The sequence below is a fragment of the Pseudochaenichthys georgianus genome, chromosome 14, assembly GCF_902827115.2.
Source record: "Pseudochaenichthys georgianus chromosome 14, fPseGeo1.2, whole genome shotgun sequence".
Taxonomy (NCBI): domain Eukaryota; kingdom Metazoa; phylum Chordata; class Actinopteri; order Perciformes; family Channichthyidae; genus Pseudochaenichthys; species Pseudochaenichthys georgianus.
Window position 1 is genome coordinate 18,083,047 of NC_047516.1, and position 19,207 is coordinate 18,102,253.

General features: G+C 41.4%; 1 protein-coding gene across 1 annotated transcript; it reads left to right on the top strand.

The window, feature by feature from the left end:
- phldb2a (pleckstrin homology-like domain, family B, member 2a) lies at positions 1–17,729 on the top strand. The gene is given in 17 exon segments (XM_034099874.2): positions 1–132; positions 2,337–2,460; positions 3,665–4,626; positions 5,311–5,643; positions 8,463–8,597; positions 8,851–8,991; positions 9,891–10,037; positions 10,749–10,859; positions 10,939–11,022; positions 11,112–11,243; positions 12,086–12,185; positions 13,048–13,243; positions 14,071–14,185; positions 14,499–14,645; positions 14,735–14,954; positions 15,483–15,568; positions 15,772–17,729. Coding segments are annotated over 16 exon segments (3,105 nt in total). The 5' UTR covers positions 1–132; positions 2,337–2,405; the 3' UTR covers positions 15,913–17,729.
- The last annotated feature ends 1,478 nt before the right edge of the window (positions 17,730–19,207 follow it).

A 19,207-nucleotide genomic window follows, 5' to 3' on the forward strand; every position in this document is an offset into this window, starting at 1 on the left:
ACAAGGGGAAGGGTCTGCTGTCTGATCCTTTGTCATGGGAAGACTTTAGTTTCTCGTTTCATAAAGAGAGAGGACTCCGCAGCAGCAGACGCGATAAAAAACCCCACTATGTGAGTGAGACCGAGAGCAAAGGTTAGTCTATTTTCTTTTTACGCAGAAGTCGATCCACTCACCTCCCTAATGTCCTGGTCGATACTAACAGGGATGCTCCCGGAGGATCACATGGCTGCATTTTGACTAATTTGCACTCATACTTTGTTGATCATATACTGCATGCACAGTTGTTGCCAAATGAAGAGCTGCGAACGTGTGCGTATAAAAACACTGAAGAACGTGGAAGTCAGGCAAATGTGTCAAGCTGTTGCACAAGAAAGATGCAAACATTTACAGAAACATGTTTAGGGAATGGATTGTCAGATAACATGGTTTTGAGGCTAAGAGGTGTTGGTTCATTTTGCTGTGTCTGAAATGACACGACTAATTCCAAAAAATACTGGATGACAGCCAACAGTGTTTATGAGTCAGTCCGTGTGTTTGTTTGTTTGTTTGTTTGTTGGCTGATTTCTTTTTTATCATTTAAAATTGTGTTTTGGATTTTCTTTGCAGACACATTAAGACACTTCGAGATCTCACCATGGGCTCTGGTTGCTAATTGTACGCCTAATTGACTTTGAAGCTTATTCATATCTGTGAGATTTCCCACCTTAACAATGTCATTTTGCAACAGCGGTTTGAGGCTGAGGCAATGTCCTCAGTATTACCACACTTCTTCTCCAAGCCATTCCTCAAACTGTTTACATCTCTCTGTGTTTATATCTGCATTTCCCTGCCGGACTGTTGTCTAGGTGATGCTGTAAAAGCTTTTGCTCCTGACGTGAGGCTGGGGGCTCACTCCCCCTCCCCTTTTTTCAGGAGGTCTGGGGAATGAACTCATGCTGATTGATTGTGTGACTGTAAAAGGATACCTTACTTCCTGGAGGCCCAGCTCTCCAGACAGCAGGAGAAGAAAATCTTGGATCAGTCTTCTCTCTCTTTTTCTGTCTGTGGATTCAGGAAGCAGTCATGTCTGACTGAAAAATCAGACACTGAAAATAACTTTACTCAATCTGAATTTCATGTATAATGACCCGAGTGTGGGTCTAGGATTTCTTAGTATGTTATATTTCTTTTAAATAGAGGAGTGCCTTTTTCTTGCTGAGGGTTGGAGGCTGTTTTAGTGCTGTTTTGTCATCATTCAATCTTTCTTTGTTTATGATGACCCAATAATAATGTTCTCATTATATTTCACAAAACACATCTAAAGTCACAAGAGCCTAAAAGGAAGAATATATTGAACTACTATAGGTTGAAGTTTTTAAGATGTGCATTTGGTATTTGTACTCAAAGATTCAGGATGAAAATGTTGTTTGAATTAGAAAATGCATATTTAAAAGCAATCCCAGTCCAGATTGACCCTGCCTGAACTTTGACTCTGGCAGCTGTCTCAATAAGTCTGAGGGAAAACGTTAAGGAATGGTCATGAGCGGGGTGTTAAACCAAAGACTTAGATGCAGATTGCTGCTTTTCAGACTTGGTTTTTATTGGGGACGCTGAGCCAGACAGAAAACTTTCCTCTGAATCTGTTTTCCTACTTAGTCTTTGGGAACGTTTTTTTCTCCTCCATTTCTGTTTAAATATGCACATCTGAAATATCTGCTTGAATCGAGGTATTGTTGCAGAGTTGTCAGAGGATACGTTTTGGGACCGCAAGTCATGGACTCAACTTCCTGTGATGCTCTTAAATATGTTGCTGCTGAAAGATGATGCTAGCTGAAGTTGCAGCTGCAGTATGAGTTAGGGCTGCTCCATTATGGCAAAAATCATAATTTCGATTATTTGGGTCAATAATTGATATCACGATTATTAAAAACGATTATCCATTTACTTTGAAAACATCCATTTATTGAAAAAAAATTATTTGAATAGTATATTTTTAATAGTTGATTACTCTGAACTTTAAGTATAATTCAACTGAAAAATCAATACAAAAATAATTAAATCAATAAATAATCGTCATTATGTTGTTTTCATAATCGTTGCAAGCCAAAATCGTAATTGCGATTAAAATACGATTAATTGAGCAGCCCTAGTATGAGTGTATTCAAAAGTTTGAATTTAACTGATTAAATGGTTACCTATATAATTTATTTGGAATCCAATAGGTAAATTAGGCTAAATTAGTTGTATACCACTTTTTTTTTTTACAGGGTTTTCATGTTATGTGATATTCCTCTTGATCTCAAGGGGCTTTCACCTGGTTAAATAAAGACTACAAATCCCTCTTTTCTTTCTCTCAGCGAACAAAGCACTAGGGTCCAGCTGAATCCTGCCTCCTCGGTCTGAATCAGAGAAAGGAGGTCAGTGTGATGCACAGCATGCTGCCTCAGAGGAGTGCTGTCTCCACTTTGGGCTACAGCTCAGGTAAGACAACATCCAAAACAAACGTCATTGTTTTCTTTAACTGACATTGATCACTTTATTTAAATCATTAAGTGGTGAAACTCAAACTCATCTACACTTACGGATTATCCATTTCACGTCTTGACTGCATCTCATTAAAGGTCCTTTACAGAGTTAGCGCAATGACAAAACAAATATAATTTCAGCTGGTTTACGTCATGAAAGTCTGGATTAGTTTAAGTGCTTCGTGAAGAAGAAGAAGAAGGTTGATTGAGTAATCTGGATAACTCAGTTATTTTGGCATAAGTCCATGTCTAATTGGACGTCTTATTCTTAGTGACATTTGCATGTTTCGAGCCTATTTCTTCAATGCCTGAAAATGCATGCTAAATAAGGAGAATATCTTTGGAAAGCTGAGGTCACGCTACGGTTTTTTATAATAAAGGGACAAAGATACTTGATTTTCCGACTGTCTCTCTGAATATATCTCTGTCTGAAACGCTCCATTTTATCATCTGTCTCTTAAAGGCCCCCCTCACAAAAAAAGTCCAGTCTATTGTTATTAGTTTGCATGAAAGATATGGCGCAATATAAGTCCTTTGGGAATGGATGGAAATACACAGATGTCTGGTGGTATATTGTAATGTCTAATGTGAGCCACATTTGATTGGCTTGTTGAATCCCCTGTTTTCCTAAGCAGCCTACACAACTAACTGGGTGGTCTTACTGCACAGTTTGGGCTGGGTTGGCACTCCAGATCCTTAAATGCATGTGTAGAATTGTTTTTTTTATAATGTCTCTTTAAAGCAAAATACTAGGATTGGTTGTGACAAAGGAGTACAGGAGGTAGATATTCTTAAATATCACAACAATGAGTCAGCGTCCAGACAACCATGACTCAGGGTTTTGTCCTCAGACTGCTTGCTCAGATATTCGTACTGGGCTGGAAGTGATTTCTCTTGCAGACAAAACTATGCTGCATTCTGGCTAGTCCTGGTTCCATATCATTCTTCCATTTTTAGAAGAAGCTTAACCACTGATTGAGCCAGTGTTTGTTTTGGGCTCAGAACTGTATGAGCGTACATTCTTCTCTGGTTTCCCCTCCCCTTACTCAGCACATGAGTGATAGCTCTTCTCTTAGCTGAGCTGGTTACATTAAACCTGACTATTACACAGTCCAAAAGGGACAGGATTTCATGCTCTGTCAACTCTCTCTTCTCTACAGACTGTGTGAAGATGGAGCACAGCGGCAGTGGCTCGGTGGGGGGGACGTTGCTGAGGGGCTCTCGCTCTAAAGCAGAGCTGCAGGATCTTATGGAGACGCTGCAGCGCAGGAAGAGTGCTCTGGAGGCCAGCCTGAGGGCAGCTGAGTGCAGCCGCAAGTACCTCAGCGTGCCTTCGCCTGTGGGGTCCCAGTCCTCCAGGCCGCTGTCCATCCTCAGCAACACCGACAGGCCCCCCCCTGCCTCCAGAACTTTCTCCTACATGACCAGCAGCAGCGTGCCTCCGTCGCCTCGCCAAGGTGAACGCCAGCTGAGCTCCAACGGCTTGCTCCGACATTCCCACTCCCGCCACCAGTCTCAAGACAGCCTGTTCCTCTCCAACACAGCCGATGGAAACTCTCTGCTCTCCTCCTACGGGCAGCCCCCACCTCGATCTCCCAGGGTCAAAAGTGGAGCAGCCAGCGTGCCGTCCAGCCCTCGCATGGGTCGCAGGATTTACTCTCAGGGCAAAGCCGGAGGAGACTCCCGGCAGAGGAAGTACTCCACTGGCTCCCTCACCAGCCTGGGGACGCACAGCCGATCTCTTCCACGGCTACACAACGCACCTGACCCCCCTGCGCTGTCGCTGCCATCACGACACTCCTCGGGGTCCCACAGAGGGGCAGCGGGGCAGCGGCGCAGCCTCTCCTCCCTGGAGCAGCCGCCAGACGTGACCGTGCCAGCCAGCATGCCCAGCACCTCCAGGAGAGCCAGCCTGGCCTCCTTGAGCTCTTTGGGTGTAGATCTGGACGGGACGGGCTTAGATCTGGGGTTTGGGGAGAGGAGGTTGTCTTTTGGGAAGGGGGGACTGAGTCCTGGACAAAGGGTGGGCAGCATTAGCTCTCTGAATGGCAAAGAGGATCTGAGAGACTATCACCTGCATCAGAGAGATGAACGACTCAGGGAGCAGAAAGTTCAGAGATTGGTGAGTTTGTGTTTGAACCTTATTCCTTCTTAACACCATTTTGCACAATGTCAGATCAAAGTTAAATAACTAAAACGCTGTGAAATAATGAAGTATGGACAGAGGTGGGAAGTAGTGGAGTACAAATACTTTGTTAATGTACTTACTGTACATTTGTAAATTGTTCTGGTATCAGTACTTTACTCCACTACTTACTTTTACTTTTACTTCTTACATTTTTAACACAAATACCTTTACTTTCTACTTCTTACATTTTCAAAACAGGTTTGTTACCTTAGTTTTAATCTGCGTTTAGTGGCGTGATCATTATTATCTAGAGTCATTGCATGCCTATTGATATTAAAAACGATATGTGTGCCCATCATTTCCTGGTCTTCTCTAAAGAAGAGGGACCAATGAAAACGTTGTCATGTTTCCGTTGTTCAGCATCGAAACATTCATAAGCTAACAATGACATTATTGTTCTGTTAATATCAAGTGAGGTCAGTTACTCTTTAAAACAGCTGGTAGTTATGGGTACTTTTTACTGAAGTACATTTCGAAGCCCATACTTGTCTACTTTTACTTGAGTAAAGAAGTTTAGTCAGTACTTCTAGTATTTTGAAACACGAGTATCTGTACTTCTACTTGAGTAAAGGATGTGTGTACTTTTGCCATCTCTGAGTTTGGATCCCCTGCTTACAGGAGTGCCAGCGTCTAGAGACCATCTTAAACCTGTGCACCGGGTTCGGCCATGTGGAGAGAGAGCCGGCGGGATCAGCTGTTTCTGACTTACAGAAGATCAATAAGGAGTTGGAGAAGCTGCAGGTGTCCGACGATGAGTCTGTGTTTTCCGACTCTCCCAGCAGCCCGGCTCCAGAGAGCGGCTTCGGAGCCAAAGCCAGAGACTTCCAGCTGTCCGAGGAGCAGCCGGTCAGCCAGCGTCAGCAGAGCGTCTACAGAGACGCCCGGGCCCACTCTCCTGCCGTCAGCCTGCACAGCAGCGCCCCCTCACCTTCCACCCACCATAGAGCCAAGGTCAGCTTTTACATCCAAATGTATCCTCCTGACAGACCCTCTTAAATATCATGTCAGAAGGGTTGGGTTGAATATTTACAAATTATAAGGGATAAGGAATTACAAAAAAAAAATCACAATTTTATTACCAGAAGTAGTTTATTGAAATTGGACCATTGTATTATAGAGAAACAATCTGGTAAATTCAATCTTATTCCCAAAATCAGAAATCAAAGCTTGAAACAGATGAAAAAAGGGAAAATCCCTGAAACTCAATTTTCTTTAAATTCCATTGTTTCTAAACTGAATTAACTCCCAAGGGCCCTTTTTAACGTTTAAGGTGGTCTGCATGATTTCATTTTCAAATAAGCTGATTTCCTGTTAGTATTTGCACATTGAATACAATTATGCTAATTATTCAAATTGGCCTGCAGACACAGATGGCACAATGATAAGCTAATAAACCCAAACTGCTGAGAAATTAGCTACGAGTTAGCAAACATTTACTAACGCTGGTGAGGCTAGTGGAAAACGTTTTTCTTTTGAGTGATGAAAAAAAGGTAACCGCAGCAAAATAAAGAGGCAAACAATCTACAGAAGCTTCACATTTCTCACTACAAGAGGCATCATTAACATTGCTAGTATTATGGAATATTCTTGATATTTGAAAAGAGGCGTTGTATCGTATTGTATACAGTTATTGTGTGTTTTTTATTGCTGGATGGATTTTTATGTTTTTATGTGAACCTTCCTTAGCTAATTGGATACTGTGCATATCGCAGAAATGTGGACAGTAGGGCAATAGATTAGGTTTAACCATTAAATGCACTCATCTGATTCCAGTTAGCTGCCTTGGATTCAGCGTCCTGTTATTGGACATGCTGGCTCACTGTCACACTGTCATGGGTTAGTGGGATGCTTAAATAGAGCGAGCCATCGTTAGTGTTATTAGTAACACCTGTGCTTCTCTACTAAGTCCCAATGCCTGCTTTGAAAAAGGACTGTTAAGGACACAAGGTAAAGTGTCTGATAAGGCTGCATCACCTGGACTGAATGTATTGATAAAGAAAGGAACATCTGCTCCCTATTTGTTTTCTTCACCCTTTCTCAGTTATTTCCGGCTACTGACGGGTGAGTGAGTGAAGGGAGGACCAAGTTGTAGTGATGACTAACGGGACGCACCCCTCCCCAGGAATGCAGTTTATTCTGACTGCTGATAGCTTGTTGATCTTTGTTTGTTTACCTTTGATAGTATCAGGGTACATGTTTCCATTTGCCTTAGCGCATTTATACAGAGCGCCATTTCAAAATCTAGTACTGGTTATGTGAACTATGACGGGAATGTCAGTACAATTATGTTTAAGACATAAAGACCATGTCGTGCGGACATTTTACCCGAATCTTTGAATGGTTATTTTGGTGGTTGAATTTATTGTGTCTCTTCCACACTCCCAGTATTATTCAACGCATAAACTCCTTTCGATGATGCAGATTCCTCACAATCTTTTGGCTTTTAGTCTCAAGTTTAGTACAGTAACTGTGTGCCGTCTGCAGTTTGCACATTTCCTGTTTATGTGGGCTGCTTAGACTCATAAACATTGAAATCACAGTTGCACAAGCCCTCATAGCTTTGATGTGACTACAATTTGACCTCATCGCTTCTATTAGCAACTATTTTTGTTTTAAAGAAGGAAGTCTTTTTACATAAGCAGCATTTATGAAGATACATGTATTTAATGTATGAAATACTATGTGTTTAGTTTCCAGGGACGCCCCCTCTCAGTCCTAGTGCCGCTGACTTACTGTCTCTGTAAAAGCTTTCCCACTCTACAGCGGTAACAGCCTAATGGTGTGTCTGGTTCTAATGAAGAAGTCCTAGGTTTGTTTCAGCACTCAGCCATTCAAACTGGGGGGAACAGGAAATGACTCTATCCCAAGGAGAATTAGTGTGCGCATGTGTGTGTGCATGTATGCTCAACTGTGTGCGGCTGTGTGTGTGTGAGTGGAAGAATACTAGTGTATATGCATGGAAACACATGCATTTTTCCAGATGTTTTGAACTCTAATACTGAGTCTGAATGGATAGAAGACCTTGTGAAAATGAGATTGCCGTGGACACATTTACGCAGGTATTAAACCAATACTTATTTTATGTGGAAGACACAACCTTCAACCAGGTTATTAGAAATTAGATTTACAAGCAGAGACAATCTTTCCTGCATTGTGTCAATTTGGACAGAGGTTTACAGACTCCAAATCCCTCTCTCCTCCAGCATCTGCATTCCTCAGAGCAGTGTCTGCAGAAAGAAAGAGCGCTCACAACCCCCCAGGGAAACTATAAATGTTGAGCTGCTGGCCACATGAGGCTGTGACCATTAAAACAATCCTTCTGACTCTTAAAAGAAAGAATACCTGAAAATTCAGGATCTCTTAAATGTACCCACGTATGGGTATGAATGAATGTGTGTGGGATGTTGGTCGACGATGAAATATGTGGGAGTGCTCTGGCGTGACTGGCAGTGGAGTGCACTGATAGAGATTTCCATTACATCAAGTAGAAAACAACCCTGCCCCTGCTGTCAGCAATCCAGCTTCGGATGAATTAAAACAGCAGCTGCCGAGTCTTATTCAGAAAAACTGATGCAAATTAGTTTAACAACACATGGTGTGGAAAATGTGTTTCCCATGTTATTCAAAGTATTCCCATCAAATTCGCAGAAGCTTATTCCCACTAACTTCATGTGTTGTGATGTTTTTTTTTTATACAACAATGAGTTTTTTGTGGTATATGCAAGCCTCCTCTACAGCCAAGTATTGATGCGTTCCTGATGTCACTGCAGGCCCTGGAGAGCGTGCAGCTGAAACAGGAAGTAACGCAAATAGAGGAAGAGAGGATCCAAGTCCTGAACAACATGGAGGAGCTGGAGCAGAAGATCAAAGACCTGGAGAACCAGATGGAGGAGTCTGTCCGAGAGGTAGAAAGCTGACAGCTGGACAGCTCAGTAGTGTTTGTTCTTTTAAAGTGTGAGACAAACTAATGAATTACTGAAAACTTGAGCGCATTTAACATTTATCTCACAAGCTCATCCCAGTAAAGAACATTAAAGTGGATGAAATAATCATCCGTTTTGCTCTTTTCTTTGTATGATTCTGTCTGATTAGCTTATTAAGTGTCTTACAATTGACAATATGCTTTGAAGACAGTTTGTTTTGCCCTTGTTCCTGCAGATGGAGGTGGAGTGTGCTCTGCTGGAGGGGGAACAAGAGTCTGAGATGGCCCAGCTGCAGAGGGATAAAGAGGTCCTGGACACACTTCTTAAGAAGAAGATGTCTTGTACTGAGAACACTAACCACAAGGAGAAATCACAGGTAAAAACATGTCAAATGATCAAGCCATGATACGCCTCTGGCAGATGTACAGTAATGTGTGGACACGGGTTCACAGAGACTTGACAAACTCTCTGAGATCCGTTCAGTTCAACCACAGCTTCCTCTAACATGGGTCCAGTTACATTTCCTTTAGAACCAAACAAACACGTTAGGTTTCATCACAAATGGGATCTACAAAGCAGCTTAAAAGTTCATCTGAAGACCCTCTACTAAAACAGTCCATGTGTGCAACAGAACAAATGGCTAAAATGGAAAGGCATCTCCAAAGAAAGTAATACAACATTGTTTCCTGCACATGCTGTAGATTGAGATCCAGACAGCCTCATTCTTGTGTTACTCCTCTAGGCAGAACGCCTAAACTAACTCAACCGCACCACTTTTTTCAAGGGTTAGCAATGAGCACCGTGCCGCCTGTATTTTTCTTTTCCTTCAAAACGAGTTTCTTGGTGCCTTTATTATCCTCTTGACCTTGTTCTTTGTAATCCAAGATCCCTTCCTTTACGTCCAGTCTCACCTTCAAAACTTAGTTTGTTGCCTTGGTGTCCCTCGTTCCCACATTTGGTTTGGGGCCAAATAGGTACCATGTGTAAAAGAGGTTGTTAGCGCATCTGCCTTAGATTTGGTGGAAATTAAAAATAACCTGAAACCTGTAATCATACGCAAGAACACACAACACTTATTACATTGTGAAAAGTAGGAAAACTCTTACATGTTTTTTGCATTGAATAATGTGTCATAAAACACCCAAACTGTGTCCATTCATGTATGTCCATAAAGTGTGATCCTTGTGCCCAGAGCAGATCCAACACAGCGTGTCCTCATCTATTTATGTAGCTTCAGATTGTTATATATGTGTGTGCTTCTGTGCTGTTTATCAGGGTTCTGCAGAGCAGATTAAAAGTTTGGAGGATTTGGAGTTTCAGAAGCTGGAGAGAGAAATTAATCAGCACGAGGAAAAAGAAGGTCAGAGCCAGGAGCTGCTGCGCGAGATCGCCGAGCATCAGCGGCTGACTGTAACACGCAAGGTACGGCCACGGAGGTTTCAAGAGTGCGCATGAAGCATGTTTACTTTGCAGGCAGGGCTGGCACCGCGTCACTTTTAAATGTCTTACAGTACTTTAAAGCTGAAATATCATCAGTACGATTTCTACTAGGCATCTTTTGGAGTACGATTGCAGATTAGTGTCCATACTCCATAAAGTAGCCACATCTGAAATGTGTGCTGTTTTCTGGTGGTGGACCAATTGTTATATGTATTTTAAAAAGTGCAGGGTTTTAGCTACTTTGAAGTTTCTATTTGTTGCAACAAAATAAAAGATCTGTTCCAGCCTTCAAGTTTTATGGTAATCATTGAAATTGTTCTTTTTTTGAGGGCTTTGTTCAATTACTACATTGTGGTTTGTTGTGATTGATCTTACTACAGGTTGTGCATGAAAATAAAGCTGCAAAAAAGCATGAACTAATTACAAGAAACAGCAATGGTAAGCATGACATATTATTCATATAGCACTAAAGACAAAGAATACATAGATTTTCCAACAGCGGTAATTCTGTGGAAAGGGGGAAGAAACGGGATGAGAATACTAAATCAAATGTTTTCCTAAAAGGAGGATTTGCTCTGTCTCTCTCTGCTGCTGCTTCCTAACATAAGCCATCTGCTCATTTGAAACCTTACTGTGCTCTTATTAAGTTGCAGAATAGTGTGATATGGTGAAACTATGCTTTTTATGTCACAGGAAAGAATCATGACACTGAAGAAACAGTCCTCACAGATCACCTTGCAGGCTCAGCAAGAAAGAGAGCATTTCCATCGAGAGAAGAACAATTTGATCATCATGCTTCAAAAGGTAAGAACACTTTTGATTACGATGATAAAGTACATGCATTCATTAAATCTACTTGAAGGTCTTATCCTGATGTCTGCAGGAGAGAGAGAAACTGGCGTCTTTGGAAGGGAAGTATGCAGAGCTGTCGGAGGGGCAGGCCTTCGCTAACAACTCCATCAAAGAGGCAAGTTACAGCTTTAATAGAACTTCGCTCCTCTGGCACATCGTCTATTTTATTTTTATCTCATCTTGTTCTTTGTGATTCCTCTGTAGCACTCCCTGAAGGATAGAAGAAGAAGTAACAAAGAAAACTCTTCCCACCCGAGTGACAGCCTACCTCATAAGAGGAGCCAGCAGCTCCTCACCGCTTACGGCAGATCCCTCGGACGCACGCTTCCTCCTAAGGTCTTTGCCTAATTCCTCAAAAGCTATCATTAAAGGTCACAGAAATATTAGTATTTTTCTCATTTAAAGGTATTTACAGTTTTTCATCAATATATTATAGGTCTCTCAGATATATACAAAACATGTCTCTGAAGTGTTTGGCTCCAAACACCAAACAGATCATTGCAGCATCCCATAATCCCCTCTGTTTCAGCCCTGTTTCAAAAGTGCTGATTCTCTGTCTGTTACTTTAGATGAATACAAGGAGCCCCTCCCCACGACCCTCTGAGAGACATTTGGTTAAAAAGAACACAATGGTGCTCTAGGAGGAGATTCAGGTGATAAGGACGAAAGGTGGGGGTACCTTGGTTGCTGATTGGCTAATGGTTACACAAGACAAAAAAACATTATGACATCATAAAGTGGCCAAAATCTGACCAGCTCATTTTCAGACAGGTTTTTATATAAATGGATCGGGACAAAAAGAGTGAATCTTTTTTCCTGAAACTTTCAGAATCTTTTTACACAGAGGGGATGACACATGTTGATGTATAAGAGACATGAAGAAGTGGATTTTTCACAATAGGTGAACTAATTTAACGGTAAAGGCCTTACAGGAAGAATCACCCAGATTGAAAAACTGTTTTGATATAATGATGCTCATTCTAGTTCTGGACTGCAGGAGAGGGGATTTCATTGCCTTCACTTTTTGTATAAGGAAAGACTTGTCCCTAGAAAAGTATCAAACCAAACTCTCAGAAATGTACAGTTTCTCTCTGTTTCTTCATTAAAATACTTTGTAGTGGCGTGATGGTTGTCCTGCCTGATCCTGAACAGCATGTGTGCTGCTGTTTCCTCTTCAGGCCCACTTGCCTCTGTCCCAAAGCTCCAGCTGTGGCAGCGTCGTCCCACCGGGCTTCAGCTTCTCCCCCCGGGACCTGAGCACTCGCCGCCCGCCCAAGGGTGAGTCAGAGGACCGGACTGTCGTGTCTCGTCTGCCTCAAATCTACACTGAATGACCAGCTTTGACCCTCAGGCGTTACACATGTAGGACAGGAGATGTTTAACTGATGCATTCATCTGGGGCGACGGGAGCCACATTTAGTTCAAATCTGATATCAAAGACTACATTTCTGTCTTAACACAATGGAGGAAAAGAGAGAGGGTTTTGTTTTCTGACACTTTGTGAGTTCCCTGGGACACATATTTATGTATAAAAGACATACAAAAGTACATTGTGCATGATAGGAGCCCTTTAACACAAATACTGTGCATTAGCTGTTTGTGATTTACAGCTAAATATATGCTTTTCTTTAAACATGGAACAAAAACAAAGTATCTTAATGGCATTGGATGTGTGTGATAAGGTTTTGAGAAACTTGTTTCACAATTAACATTTGATCATAAATGATCACTCATTAAAATACTGTGATGTTGAATGCTATAGCATAACATTTGACAAACTACTCAGCATAATAAAGTAGAAAGGTCTTTGAAAATGCAATACAAAGAAGGCATAGTATGGTTTGTCAAGATGTTAGTAAGGTTTGTCTTTAGAAATGTAATTAAAAAAAGTCACAGTAATGTTAACCAATGTTTGTTTTAAAAAAAAAAAAGCCAGTCATCTTTTTGGAAGATTTCAATTCCACATTTCTCCCCCTAACTTTATCCTTTTCTATTTACTTTAATCAGTGTACCTTGAATAGTGATTGGCACCTGGCTCACTAGTTAACAAACTGCAGTCCTTTTGATGTGATGTAACATTACATCATGCAGGCTGAAGGGTATATCATGTTCTTACTGTGCACTTTTCTTCCGTCAGCAGACAACAGCCATGCACACATGAATGAAGAGCGGCAGAGAAGAAGTGATTACTGCAGCAGGCTGATCTCAGAGCCCGGCGTGTTCTTGGACTCCTTCTCCTACCAGGACACCAGCCTGACCTCAGACACCGTCAGTGTGGACAGCTCCGACAGCATGGAGACCAGCTTCTCCGCCTGCTCCCCCGACAACATCTCCAGGTCAGAGGAAAGCGCCATGATGTACACATAAAAGGTTACTTTGAAAAGTTTAGACGGAGGAAATATAAAAGGAGAGTGGTATTTTTAGAAGATACGTTTGAGCCTGTCGGAGACAATCAGGAGATGTTCTGAGAAAGACATCCAGCTCTCCCCACGCTTTCTCACAGTTACATAAACATCAGCAAATGTATAATAACAGCCCTTTTTGTATCTACTGTTTTGTGTTTAAGGTGCTTACAAGTTTCTTATCATGAAATAATTTTCTTTATTTTTGTTTGTTTCAGTGTATTTATCACATCACAAACAGTAGTGTATTCCCCCTTAATCAGATAAATGTAATTAAGGTCCGAGACCTTTTCTTACTATTTTGATATCCTCATCATGACAGATAGGATATTCTTTATCCTCTAAGCAGGGACAGAAAAGGGCTTCCATACCGGTCCAAGCCTATTATGGGGTGTCATCTTATGCCGTTGCCATGGCGACACATCATCCGGCCATAAAACACAATTTTCTCATAACTTCCGTGGAAATGCTCCAAACAGCCCAAAACTTCACGTTTGATGATGATGCATCCCTCAAGACCTCTAAGCCTGTTATGGGGTGTCATCAAATGATGTTAACGATGGCGACAGATCACTCGCCATCAAACACAATGTTTATGTTACTGCTGTCACCCCCATGTCCATTGTCCGTTCGGACCGAGACTTCACATGTTTGCTAACGACCGAGTCCGGGAAAACATCTGCGTGACATCGACCTGCGGACAATCGTCGAAGAGCCGCTCATCGCTCGCAGCTTTAAATATTGTTATTTTCCCCCATTAGTGCCAGTATGTCCAACATGGCAAAGCTGGAGGAGATGGAGAGTTTACTACGAGAGGAACAGGCTGAGAAGCACAGGCTACTGAGAATAGGGTAATGTGAATTCATAAACCAAACAGTGTGTGTGTGTGTGTGTGTGTGTGTGTGTGTGTGTGTGTGTGTGTGGGTGTGTGTGTGTGTGTGTGTGTGTGTGTGTGGTGTGTGGTGTGTGTGTGTGTGTGTGTGTGTGTGTGTGTGGTGTGTGTGTGTGTGTGGTGTGTGTGTGTGTGTGTGTGTGTGGTGTGTGTGTGTGTGTGTGTGTGTGTGTGTGTGTGTGTGTGTGTGTGTGTGTGTGTGTGTGTGTGTGTGTGTGTGTGTGTGTGTGTGTGTGTGTGTGTGTGTGTGTGTGTGTCTTCTTTATGGATGTAATTTACACTATGTGGCATGTGCAGGAGCGTGAGATGGAGATGCGCAGTCATGCTCTGGAGGAAGAGCGAAGAAGAAGAGAGGAACTGGAGAAACGTTTGCAGGAGGAGACGAGCAGGAGGCAGAAACTGGTCGAGAGAGAGGTGAAGCTCAGGGAGAAACAAAGATCACAGGTATACACAATAACTGACCGGAAGATGTTGAAGTCTGATGTGTTTTTTTTCTCCATAAACAAAATCTAAATGAATTGCTTTTCCCATAGTCTCGGCTGTTGACCCGCTACCTCCCTATGAGGAAAGACGACTTTGATCTTCACGGTCACATTGAGGCAGCTGGACACAACCCAGACGCCTGCTTCCATCTGGCCATCACTGATAAAACCTGCCGAGGCTTCCTGGTTAAAATGGGCGGCAAGATCAAGACCTGGAAGAAACGCTGGTTTGTTTTCGACCAGAATCGCAGGACTCTCACATACTATTCAGGTGAGTTACCCTCATTTTGGGGTTTCCCTTGTAGTGTGTCATAGAGAATGGTGTGCATGTAAATCCCCAAGTTCCCTCCAGAAGGAGTTTCTCTCCCACACCCCCCCCCCACCCCCCCTACCACTGTAAAATAGTGATAAATCAGTATAACTCACACACTTGTATTGGCTAGCGCTCAAACACATTGTACGTGGGGCGGGACATCTCTAAGCAGTTGACCAATCATAACAGAGCCGGCCAGCTAACCAATCAGAGCAGACAGGCTCTGGTTTCAGACAGAGGGTGAAAAGAAGAAAACGGGCAGCATGAGCTTTTTGAACATTAAAGCATGTAAACATGTCACAGTAGAGACACTACATAAAAATATATAAACCTGAAAATGTGCACAATTGAGGCCCTTTAACTTAACTCAAAGTTTAAGATGTGAAACTGCAACAGTGATGTCACTCTTAAGCTATGCAAGGATACTCTTACGGCCGAGCTTTGATCTCAGTGCTCTCCATTGTGTTTATATTCCTCCGCTTGCAGACAAACATGAGACCAAGATAAAAGGAGTCATTTACTTTCAAGCCATAGAGGAGGTGTACTACGACCATTTGAAGAACGCACACAAAGTAAGTGTGTACACGTCTGTGATTTTTAGCATGTGGCTTATTCTACACATGCCTCATTTTATTTCAACAATGTTGACATCTGTTTATCCTCTGCTTCTCTCCCTCCATTTGTTTTTTTCCCCACACATGCGTCGCCTCACCCCTCTACCCTCCTATTCTTCCTTCACTTTTTTCTCAACATTACATTCACTTCCACACCCAAGAGCCCCAACCCTTCGCTGACGTTCTGCCTGAAGACCCATGATCGGGTGTACTATATGGTGGCCCCGTCACCTGAGGCCATGCGTATCTGGATGGATGTCATGGTTACGGGTGCTGAAGGACACATGCATTTCATGGTGTAACAACAACACATCACAACAAATGTTCACGGCACTACATTTCCTCTGGAAACAGTGTGTCAGCATACTGGGAAAAGCGAGTGAGATTGATGTTCATCAGGTCAAAAAAACAACAACTTCTGTTTACACTTGTATTAATTGTAACCTACAGCCTATGCTTTATAATTGATATACAGGTTTCATAATTAAGCTATTTAGACATTTTTGTTGTTGTTTGATGTAGCATGAGGCCAAAGCGTCACTATATCTTGCACCATTTTACTAATAACATTTTCCAACTTTATCATTCCTCAAAATCTCTGCTTGTCTCATGCTCTCAATGTTATGTTTGCCCTATTTCAGTCCAAACTTGATCAGGGAAGCATCTAAACAGAACTTCTTCACTTCCTAACTGCGGTACATACTAACTGCAGTACATACTGTTGTCTATAACAGATGCCTGTCTGCGAAACAGCTTCCAATAATCTAGTATTTCCCAAACTAAGTGTGTTAAGCATGTTAAAAGCAGAGTTTAAATTGTACCTTTTTGTTTCTTTGCCTTCTTTTTCTTCATTCCTTTCTCCTTCTGGTTGGACGCCAGGCTCTTCACAACCTTTTCTATCTGTATCAGTGTTTGCAAAAATGCACATTTTTATTTCAACTCAGATTTAATATTACTATATTGTTCACAATATTCAATGTAATTAGTGCGAGTATTATTTCATATTTCTAACTCGAGCATGTTATTGCTGCTGCCAGACGCCAAGCATAAGATGGTCTTGACTGCTTATTTAAAGTAGGGCTGAATGTCCACCATCAGTATTCCTTAATGTCTCTTTGCTTCACTTTCTTTCCAATGAGTCCTAATTTGGTTTTACGACTCATATTTGCATACTAATGAATGAGTGAAAATTACAGGCACTTTTGTAATTAATTATTAGTAAATGTTGGCAAATAGTATACTTATAACAGTAGATATCTGCATAGATCACATTGGTTCTGTGTTCATGCCTATCATGGTGCAGCTAGCTCCCTCTATCTATAGTAGAGGCTGCAGGCCTGATATGATGAAGCCATGTTGTTCAGCAGGGATGCTGTTTGTACTGCGTCACCCATGTTATTCTCAAGAATATAATTCAGTATTTTCACCAGCAGAGGTCCTCAGTGCAGAGTTATTATTGCACTTAAATGACGTAATGCCCTGGCTGGCAGGGCCGTACTTCATAGTCATCCATATTCCTGAATGCTTATCAAATATGTGCGTCTATAAGCACATGCATATCCAGCTTAGTATTTGCTTTTTGTAAGCGAATTAGAAATCATCATGTTCAGGATCTTGAACACGCATTAATGTTTTAATAATTATTTCAAAAATGTTGTTTTGAGTGTTTTATAAAAAGCCATATGTTTGATCTCTATTCTTTGACAATTTGCAACGGACTGACTCCATTTGATAATGAGAGAGAGCTTTTAATAGCACGTGACACGCTGTTGGTGTTCACACTGCAGAGTGCAGATGAGGCTGACGATGAAGCAGATGTGTTGTTGCCTTTTCTCAGTGAAGAGTAGTATCTGTAATGTTATCTCATCTGCTATCTGTCGTCCGATGTATGACCCTGAAACGAGACAGTTTATTGCATTTATATATGTTTTTAATAAATATACTATTTGATAATTTTATATAAACAATGGTAATTTTTGTCAAGCCCATGGTACCGTTTTTTATATTTCAATATGAACAAGAATAAATAATTTTGATTATTAACCATATTTGTGCAATGATATGAATATGAACATTACAAGGTTTGATATTGTTTTCAAACATGTTTAACAGTGAGGGATAAATTGGCTCTTGCTTTGCCAAAGTGTATTTTGGAGTATGGAAAATAAGCTTTTTAAATCTCAACATGGTAAGACGATGTGTTATCCCATGGATATTGAGTCCCATGTTACTATGTTCACGCTGTTAAGTAGTGTATCATCAAGGCCTTATTTTATAGATCTGAACAATGCCCCTGTAGTGAAGCTCAACCAGATCCTTAAACCTTTTATAGGACCTTTCATTTGTTTAATAATAGCCGCGATAACAGGCAATATCACCATGACATTTTTTGCTAATTCATTACCTTCCAGCATATCTGAATCATTTCTAAAATGTCTTGGAAACTTAAAAAATAAAATGTTCTATGAATGTTATCTTTAGCATCCAAGAAGTTCACTGTGTGTCTGGTTCAGCTCAGGTCAATGCACTACCAGCAACATTTGGAAGTTAATTAATAATCATTGTAAAATGTGTCTCAACATTACATTGCATTTAGCTGACGCTTTTATCCAAAGCGACTTACAATAAGTGAACATTACAGTGAACTATTAACATCTTAATTGTTATAATTCAGTATAATAATAAAAAATTGTATATGGTGTAAAACGGGTTTTATTAGCATGTATACTGTGAGTGTGCTCATTAAGGCACTCATATTTTAAACTCCGCCTCTTGACACCCGTAGCCTTTCATTGGCTGACCTAGTGGGGTTGCCTTGGAAACACAGAATGAAGCATGCTAAATTAGGTTCGAAAGAGGCACATCGTCTCTCCAGAGGCGGAAGACACAAACACATGCAGTCATAGTGGCCTCAGTGCATTATGGGTGTTTGTGTTACATATTTAGGGCAATGGGGGCATTATACACAAACAACCTATATACAGACAAAGCTTATGCAATATTGTTTAAAAGATTATTCCAACATGGTCCCTGGTTGAATCTACCTCAAGGCTGTTATCACTTATAAGCATGAAAGAGTAAATACTGGGAAATCATGTGAATAGAGGTGGACAAAAGGCAGCATTCACTGCTTGTTTCAGATTTCTTCACAAAACATATTCATAGGCAGTTTTTCTGTAATGGAGAGCATGCTGTTAATTATCACACCGTGTCACAATGTGAGCCCTCATAACAAGCCTGATTGTAAATCTACATGCTGTTAAAACCCTTTTTTTATTTCCTAATCGCAGTTACAAAAAAGGCAAATCTGTGTAGTGTCAGAGCCTCAGGGGGAAACTGTTCTTTTCTCAGGAGAAGGTTTACTATCTGTGTCCAGTATCAGCACCTGATGTGGTGAAATCCTCGTGTTTGTCTAGGCCACAGGATGGTCCTCTCTTCTCAGCTTGCAGCCTCTGGCTTGCTGAAGTACACAGAGGTCTTTTTGTGTCACCTCCACATTTTTTTGTAACCAGATGCCTCTAAACATTACCCCATGACTCAAATCAACTTCCCATCTTTAACCTGAGGTTTTACTCTCACCAATAGTAGCACTTTTGC